The sequence below is a fragment of the Cervus elaphus genome, chromosome 13 (assembly GCF_910594005.1).
Source record: "Cervus elaphus chromosome 13, mCerEla1.1, whole genome shotgun sequence".
NCBI lineage: Eukaryota > Metazoa > Chordata > Mammalia > Artiodactyla > Cervidae > Cervus > Cervus elaphus.
Window position 1 is genome coordinate 71,266,649 of NC_057827.1, and position 8,529 is coordinate 71,275,177.

Here is an 8,529-nt window from a genome sequence, read left to right on the forward strand (position 1 = left end):
CTCCGGTCTCCACCCCGGCTGGCTCAGGGCCAGAGCTGAGTGCAGGGGGCCCGCCCGCTGGCTGGCAGCTTGAGGGCTCTTGTCCTCACTCATGGAAATGAAAGTGGCTGAAGGGTGTGAGTGCAGGGGGGGGGCACCTCAGGGAGGAGGGGGACACCTCAGGGAGGAGGGCGGGGGGCACCTCAGGGAGCGGGGCGGGGCGGCACCTCAGGGAGGAGGGAGGGGGGCACCTCAGGGAGGGGGGCACCTCAGGGAGGAGGGAGGGGGGCACCTCAGGGAGGAGGGGGGCACCTCAGGGAGGGGGGGCACCTCAGGGAGGAGGGCAGGGGGCACCTCAGGGAGCGGGGAGGGCGGCACCTCAGGGAGGGGGGCACCTCAGGGAGGGGGGCACCTCAGGGAGGAGGGAGGGGGGCACCTCAGGGAGCGGGGAGGGGGGCACCTCAGGGAGGAGGGGGGCACCTCAGGGAGGGGGGGCACCTCAGGGAGGAGGGGGGCACCTCAGGGAGGAGGGCAGGGGGGCACCTCAGGGAGGAGGGAGGGGGGCACCTCAGGGAGGAGGGCAGGGGGGCACCTCAGGGAGGAGGGAGGGGGGCACCTCAGGGAGGAGGGAGGGGGGCACCTCAGGGAGGGGGGGGCACCTCAGGGAGGAGGGCAGGGGGGCACCTCAGGGAGGAGGGCAGGGGGGCACCTCAGGGAGGAGGGAGGGGGGCACCTCAGGGAGGGGGTCACCTCAGGGAGGAGGGAGGGGGGCACCTCAGGGAGGGGGGCACCTCAGGGAGGAGGGAGGGGGGCACCTCAGGGAGGAGGGGGGCACCTCAGGGAAGGGGGGCACCTCAGGGAGCAGGGGGATACCTCAGGGAGGAGGGCAGGGGGGCTGCCGTGAAACTGCCCTGCGAAACCAGCTCCCTCACCTCACTAGCAGGCCCTGGAGGCCGCCAGTGAGAGGAACTGGGCATGGGGGGAGGACCCAGTGTCCAGCACAGAGCCTCAGAGACACAGGGCAGGGGATGAGGGAGCTGGAGCCCACTGCCCAGACTGGACCCAGTCATCTGGGCTTAGGTGTCTGTCCATCTGCCAGATCTGAGGCTCAGCAGGGATGGTGGTCCAGGAAGGAGCCGACAAGAAGGCAGAACCCCTGGGAAATGGCTGCTGCGACCTCTGGGTCCCCAGACCCTGGGGCTCAGGCGGGTTCTGCATGGCGCCAGGTGGAGGCAGGGAGGGGTGGGAAAGGCTAGGCAGTCCTGCTGGCAGGGGCCGGAGGTCCCCTGGGGAGAGGCCCTGAGCGCTGGCAGACCCCTAGCTCCCCAGCCCTCCAGGAGGAGGCTCTGGGGCCAGCAGGACGAGGTCAGAGGCCCTGGGCCCGCCACTACTGGGCCCAGAGGAGAGATGGGGCTGGCGTCCAGGGCGGAACGGCATGGAATGCAGGTGGCAGCGTCTGTCCACGTGGCCGCTACGCCCGCAGAGGGGGCACCCCAGGGGCCCCACGCCTCCTGTCTCCCGGCTCTCCCCCCATGCCCTCGGGTGGGAGAGCTTGGGGAGGGCGCCTTCAGAGCCTGTGGCACACACCCCAGGCCCCCTCGCTGCCAGGCACCCCCTCCCTCACTCCCTTCCAGCAGTTTCTCTCGCGCTGTTTTTGGAAGTGGCGGAGGCCCTGCCCTCCACCCGCTGAGCTTCCAGCACCAGTGACAGTGTTAGGCGGGGCCGGGACCGGGCCTGGACCGGGTGGCGCTCCCGCCCGAATCCCGCTCCTGTCCCAGAGCGAGGCCGTTGCTATAGAAACCGAGCAACAAAGGGAAGCGGGCGGCGGCGCGCAGCAGGGTGGGGTGGGGTCCTCTGGGGACCCGGACGCCAGCACCGGGCCGGGCGGGCTGCTGCGCCGTCGGGGCGTCAGTCTGCGTGTCCCGACGCCGCCCTTCCGGGCCGAGGCCCCGCTGGCCAGGACGCCCCCCGTCAGGGGGCCGCGGAGTCCCAGCCCCACCCGCGGCCCAGCCGGTTGCCCCGAAGTTGCCATGGAAACAGGCGAGGACCGAGCGGGCCGGGTAGAGGCCACCCGGCGCGCAAGGCCGAGGGGCGCCAGGCGGGTCGCGTAGCCCCCAGTCCGCCCCGGCAGGTGCGCCCCTGCCCCCGCGGCGTCCCGGGCGGCCGGACCCCGAGGGCGGGCTCCCGATGCCCCGCCCCGGCCGCAGGCCAATGGGCGAGCGGACAGCCGGGCGGGTGGGGCGGGTGCGGCGGAGGCGGCAGCAGCGGCGGGGAGACGGGCGCGCGCTGAGGACGCGGGGCGACCAGGCGTACGGACCATGGCCTCCAAGTGCCCCAAGTGCGACAAGACCGTGTATTTCGGTGAGTGCCCGGGCCCGGCCACCGCCCTTGGGGTCAGCTCCTCGCTACAGAGCCGCGAGCCCCCGGCGCTCGTCGGCCAGCGCCCGGCCACCGCCCTAGGATGCCCGGCCCGGATCCGGCTAGTCCTCTGCCCACGCGGGTGCGGCCGGAGGGTGGAGCGGCGAAGAGCTGGGGGGCGGCCACGCCCGAACCCCCGAAGTGGCCGACGGGGACGAGGCGGGGGCCCGAGGCCTGGCGGGCGGGGGCGCGTGGACCCTCCAGAAAGCGGCCGGGCTTGGGGGAGCGCTCTGCGCTCGCGGCCGGTCGCGGTCCTGCCTGGCGGAGCCCAGCGGGGCGGGGTCGGGCGCAGCAGCAAGCTCTGCGCGCTTTTAGCGCGCTCCTGCCTTTCTCTACCCTTTCGCCCGGACCCCAGTCGCGCCTCCCACGGACACGTGGCCGGGCCGGCTGGCTTCATGACCCCCAACCCCAGCCCGGACCTCTGCACATGCTGGGCTAGGTCTAGGCTCTGTCTGGATTCAGCCCATGCGGGGGCGACCTTGGCCTCCACCTCTTGCGCGTTCTGACACGCTCCTTTTCTTGGCCAAGTTCCCCCTGGACTCTCCTGCGGTTGGGGTGAGGAGCGAACCCCCACAAGCAGGAGAGGACGCTGGAACCCAGGTGGCCAGGCCCCCTACCTCCTCAAGGTCAGAACAGTGGCATCCAGGAGGAGGGAGTGGGGAGGAGAGCCTGTCTCTGCCTGGACGCCCCCTGCGTTGGCAGAGACTGCCCCCCATGGGCGCACCCACTCGCTGGCACTCCTACCCTGGTGTCTGGCTCACTCCCCCACTTTCCCTCACCCTGGCTGGCCCTCTTCCCCACTTTGCCAGGGTCCCTGCCCACTGAGCCTCCCACCAATGCCCGCACAGACAGACTTAGTGGCACAAGCCAGAAGAGCAGGGGAGACAGGAACAGAGAGAAGACCCTTCTTTCGTCATCCTCGGGGCAGTGGCCAGGGTCCGGGGTGGGGACTGGCCGAGGTGAAGATGGCCCCTTGGTTTCCCTGTGGACGGGTGGGAGGAGAAGGCGCAGGCCGTTGTTTGCTGTTCCCAGAGGGGAGGGACCGGATTTGGCCTGAAGTGCTTCTGGCCTGGCTGGAGGCTGCGGGGCTTCCGGCTGCCTGCTGGGGAGCCCGCCCAGCCCTCGGTCCCCATCCCGGACAGGACTCATCCCTGTAAGGCTCAGGGTAGGGGCCAGCCCCAGGGTCGTCCTGCCAGCCCTGCTGCCCACATCTTTACCCCGGGCCAGGCCAGCTCAGGGGTGGGCCGACAGTCCCGTGTACAACCCGGAAAAGCGCTTCTGCCTGCTTGGGCGGCTGCTGGCTCCCAGCAGAAAACAAAGGCTGGCTTCTCTCCTGGTCTGGAGGCCCTGGTGGAGGAAGGGGCGGGGCCAGGACGCTGCCACCCCGAGTCAGGCTGCACCCCAGTGGGTGCACGGAAGAGCTGGGCCAGGGCACCCCCCACAGAGACCTCAGGATGCTGAGTCTTTGTGTCCCTGACAACTGCAGCTGGGTGGGAGCTGGTTTCTTTCTAAGCCATTAGACTCAATCGATTCTGCTTTCCCAACTTGGGCGGGTAACGTGTGGCCATTGACCTGCCCAGTGGGTCCGAGGGTCATTCCCCTGCCCCTGAGTGGCCACAGCCTAACAGCTAGCCAGAGTATCACGGTTCTGGCAGCCCTGAGCCGCAGCTGCCTCGGCCACCGCTGGCCAGCGGGAGAGCTGGGAGAAGATGCCAGGCTGGCATGGGATCTGAGCCCGCCTTGGGCTCAGCCAGCTCCCGTCTGCCCTGGCATGGACCTGCGGGAGGCCTGGCCAGCCTGAGTCCCAGCCTCCTAGGGTGGAGTGGCCAGAAAGATCTATAAGCCTGTGGTGCCCCTGGGAAGGGTGGGGGTCCCAGAGGCTGCCCCTGGCCAGGCCAGCAGATGCCACCAGGGCCACTGGAGCCAGAACTCAGAGCCCCGAACCTGAGCCACCAGGAGCGTGAGCTGTCCTCCAGGAGCCCCCACAGGCCTCCTGGGGCTGGAGGTGTCCTGGCCCGGCCCCCGATCCCCGCCCTGCTGGTTCCCTGGGGGAGGCCTGGCCCAAGCAGGGGCCGCTCTGGGAAGGAGTCCCCGCTCCTTGGCCAGGTCCTGCCTGAGCGGAAGGGCCCCAGCCCACCCACCCCTCTCCTCCCCTTGCCTCTGGCCAGGCCCCTTCCAGTCGGGAGGATTCCAGCTCGGCTCCAGCGGCTTCCTGCCCAGTCCTCCGCCCTTTTCCTACTGTGCTTCCCTGGGGAAGCCCCAGCTTCCGTCCATGGGGAGATGGCCCAGCAGCCCAGGAGTGGGGGGAGGCAGGGGGCAGGGAGGGCCCCCGACGTGACCCTTAGCAGCTGGTCTCAGAGCTTGGGCGCCAAAGCTGGAGGCAGGAGGGGCCGGTGCTCTCGGCGCTTAGGGTGTGGAGGCCAAATATGGACTGCCAGTGCCCTGCCCTGTCCCCTGAGGGGCCACAGGGACTGGCCTCTCCACCGGGGGTCTGGAGGCTTGGGGCCACTCCCCTCAGCACGGGGCTCGGACTCTGCCGGCTCCTACAGGGCCCTCCTGGAGGGTCTGGGGCCATGTGAGGGGGGCATGTGTCAGGGAGGGGCAGGTTTGAGCTGGAAGCCTGTCCAGGTTGCCTGGTCCAAGCAGTGACCCAGGGTGATGAGGAGTGGATGGTGGGGGCGGCCACACGGCTCCCGGGGGGTGGTGAAGGGGACCCAGGTTCCGAGGCTGCCCGGGACCTGGGGGGCAGCAGGGGCTGAGCGTGGGGGGCGGGGGCGCTGCGCTGACACTGCCCTTCCGCCCAGCTGAGAAGGTGAGCTCCCTGGGCAAAGACTGGCACAGATTCTGCCTCCGATGCGAGCACTGCAGCAAGACGCTGACCCCCGGGGGCCACGCCGAGGTGAGCCCCGCCCCCAGGCAGGGAGGGGGCGGGGAGCCAGGCCAGACCCCACCCTCAACCCCTGCCCTCTGCCTAGCACGATGGAAAGCCCTTCTGCCACAAGCCCTGCTATGCCACGCTGTTCGGACCCAAAGGTGAGGCTGGGACCCCACGGTCCGGGTCGGTGCGGACACCCCGCCCAGCTCAGACGTCCCGTCTCCCGGAAGGACAAGCACTCTGCGTGCCTTCCCCACCGCGGCCCTGGGGGGGGGGGGGTGGTCCTGGCCCCCCGTGGCTGAAGGAGCCTTCCTGGGAAGTAGGGGGTGGCTGCGAGGCGTGGGGGTAGGGAGGGCCCTGGCTCCCGCGTCCAGTGCCTGCCCCCCCCAGGGGTGAACATCGGAGGGGCCGGCTCCTACATCTACGAGAAGCCCTCCTCCGAGAAACCCCAGGTCACCGGCCCCATCGAGGTCCCGGTGGCCCGAACCGAGGAGCGTAAAGCCAGCGGTCCCCCGAAGGGACCCAGCAAAGGTGGGCTGGATGAGGGGGGGCGGGGTGAGGGGGGACGGGGGGTAGGGTCGGGGCGCCGGCGGACCCTGACCCCTCCTCTCTCCCAGCCTCCAGCGTCACCACGTTCACCGGGGAGCCCAACATGTGTCCTCGCTGCAACAAGAGGGTCTACTTCGGTGAGTGGCTGCACCCAACCCCATCCTGGGAGGTCTACCCCGGGCGCCTCGGCGTCATCCTCTTGTCTCCTCCCCAGCCGAGAAGGTGACGTCTCTGGGCAAGGACTGGCACCGGCCGTGCCTGCGTTGCGAGCGCTGTGGGAAGACGCTGACCCCGGGCGGGCACGCGGAGGTGAGAGGCGCGCGGCCCCGGACGGCGACGGGGGCCGGCGGGGACCCAGAGGGATCTCTGAGGGTTCAGGGGGGCGGGGGTCCGAGAGGGGCGGATAGGGGCCCAGACTGGGGGCTGCGGGCCCGGAGGGGTGGGGCCCGAGGGGGGCTATGAGGGTCCGGGGGCGCGGGCGTCCGAGGCGGGTGGGCAGGGCTACAGGGGGAGCCAGGCGGAGGTCGAGGGGAGTTATGAGGGTCGGGGGCGGGCCGGGAGGGGCGGGGGTCTGGGGGGGCGGGCGGGGCCCAAGGGGTTCTGCGGGCTGGGAGGGGTGGGGGTCTGTGGGGAGGGCTGGCAGGCCCCGAGGGGAGCTGCTGGCCGGGAGGGGGCGGCGTGTGCTGCCCCCTGGAGGCCGGCCTGGCGCCGCGTGCTCACCGACGCTGGTGCAGCAGCAGCGCTGCATCCTGCAGGTCCACCCCGGTAGCCGAGGGCCCAGGGAGGGGGGCGCCTGGACGCGGAGGAGGCCACGGTGGGGCGGTGGGCTTGGAGTCTGTGGCCCCCTTCTTACCACCCACACCCTGTCCTTAGCACGATGGCCAGCCCTACTGCCACAAGCCCTGCTACGGAATACTCTTCGGACCCAAGGGTGAGTGTGGGCCGGAGTGTGGGCCTCGGGCTCCCTCCCGCCCTCCCTTCCACCGAGCGGTCTCTCTCTGCAGGAGTGAACACGGGAGCCGTGGGCAGCTACATCTATGACAAGGACCCTGAAGGCAAAGCTCAGCCCTAGGCCCCGGGGCCGCTCTGCGCGGGTCCCTGACCCCGGACCCACTGCTTGGCTGCGCGGGGAGAGTGCCCGCTGCCCAGGCCGCCTCTGCACCTTCAAGTCCAGGGCCAGAGAGCTGGGGGAGGAGGGAGCCCCTGCCCGACCCCAGGACCCTGCCCCTTCTCTGTCTCCGGGTGTATCCACCTGTGTGTCCCCGACTGCCCGCTGCCCCCTCTCGTCCTGGCCCCACGTGTCCCCACGTCGGGGTCTCGTGGCCCCACACGCCCCTGGTGTCTCCGTGGCCTGGGTGACCTTTCTGAGGTGGCGCCGCCCCCGTCCCGCCCCTTCCTGCCCACAGTGTTATTTATGCCCCCCTTGCCAGTGACAGCCACAGCCACGCCCCCCACCGTGTTCCTCCCGCCTGCCTCGCCAGCGCCCGCCCACCACCCTCACGTGGCTCACACTCAGTGCTGGGACTTTCGCTACCAATAAAAGGTCTGAAGGTCAAGGGCGCTCGTGTCTGCGGCTCTGGGGTGGACTTGCAGCCAGGGCCCCATCTCTCAGTACAAGCGCCCCCAGAACCCCTGGGCCCAATGTGAGGTGGGGGCGGGGCCCTGTGCCCATGGGTGGGAGGCAGGGAGGCTCTGGTTTGGGCTGGTTTAGGCGAGTGGGGGGCTGGGCCCCTGGGGAGGACCGGACTAGATGGAGGTGGGGAGTGCAGGAGGGCTGGGGTCCTGGTGCCCAGATATGGGCACTAAGACCCGGGTGCCTCGGTCCAGCGGGGGGGAGGGGCGGGGGTCAGCCTCGGGAAGGGGAGCTGAGGGCACCCGGGGGAGGGAGGGAGAGACAGACGGCCCCTCCTGCAGGGGAAGAGCGGCGAGGGGTCGGCAGGACAAAGTAGACCCTCAGCCCAGGAGGAGCGTGGAGGCAGGAGGGCTTTGAGCGGAGAGGCACTGACTGGTCGGCGGCCTCAGCACGGGTGGGAGCCCAGGGACAGAATGCAGGCTGTCTGGAGGGCCTAGTGCTCCTGCCTGAGCAGTTTCTGCATCCGGTTTGCGGTGTTGATGGAGTCACCTCTGGGCTCTGCAGGCTGTCCCTAGCAACCGGGAACCCCCAGCAGCTGGAGGAGCCCCCTCCCAGACTCCCGCCCACGCGCCTGCCTTCCCTTTATCCGCGGCTCCCTAGCAGCCCGCCAGAGGGCGCCCCTTCTCTTCCGCTCCGGGGCAGAGCCCTGGTAGACCCGCCTTCCACCGCTCAGCGCCTGCCCCGGCCTGCTCCCAGTACCGCATCCCCAGAGGCCTGGCCCTCCCGGAGCCAGGAGCTTCGGGGCCTGGTCATCTCTGGGCCTGTGCCCTCAGCACCGTAGGCAGCCGGCTCCGTATGTGCCCTGCCCGGCCCCCCCGCTGCCGGGGGGCCAACTCCCAGCACCCCAGCCCCTGGCACAGACCCCTCTCTGACCCGTCCTGCAGGACGCGGGCTGAGACAGCTGGGCCCGAATGCTGGGCTCATTGTCCTCCGAGCAGCCATCCGTGTCCCTCGGGTGGAGCGGCCGGCTCGGTGTCTGCAATGCCAAGCCGCCCTGCCTCCTCCCAGCCCGTCCGGGCGCCCAGCGTGGGCAGCAGTGTCTCCTTGCACTTGGCTGGCGCCGGGAACACAGCCA

At 70.7% G+C, this 8,529-nt stretch overlaps 1 protein-coding gene across 1 annotated transcript; it reads left to right on the forward strand.

Annotated features, from left to right (window-relative positions):
* Positions 1-2,161: 2,161 nt before the first annotated feature.
* CRIP2 (cysteine rich protein 2) lies at positions 2,162-7,377 on the forward strand. The gene is made up of 8 exons (XM_043922007.1): positions 2,162-2,340; positions 5,202-5,296; positions 5,373-5,430; positions 5,663-5,803; positions 5,890-5,958; positions 6,036-6,130; positions 6,695-6,752; positions 6,826-7,377. The coding sequence occupies exons 1-8, from the start codon at positions 2,298-2,300 to the stop codon at positions 6,891-6,893; spliced, it is 627 nt and encodes a 208-aa protein (XP_043777942.1). The 5' UTR covers positions 2,162-2,297; the 3' UTR covers positions 6,894-7,377.
* Positions 7,378-8,529: the final 1,152 nt, after the last annotated feature.

Bases quoted from the DNA above. Each gene is read 5' to 3' on its own strand.
- CRIP2 (XM_043922007.1), top strand. From the start codon at position 2,298: ATGGCCTCCAAGTGCCCCAAGTGCGACAAGACCGTGTATTTCG. The intron at 5,297-5,372 runs GTGAGCCCCGCC...CCCTCTGCCTAG, and splicing joins CCCCCGGGGGCCACGCCGAG to CACGATGGAAAGCCCTTCTG. The intron at 6,131-6,694 runs GTGAGAGGCGCG...CCCTGTCCTTAG, and splicing joins CCCCGGGCGGGCACGCGGAG to CACGATGGCCAGCCCTACTG.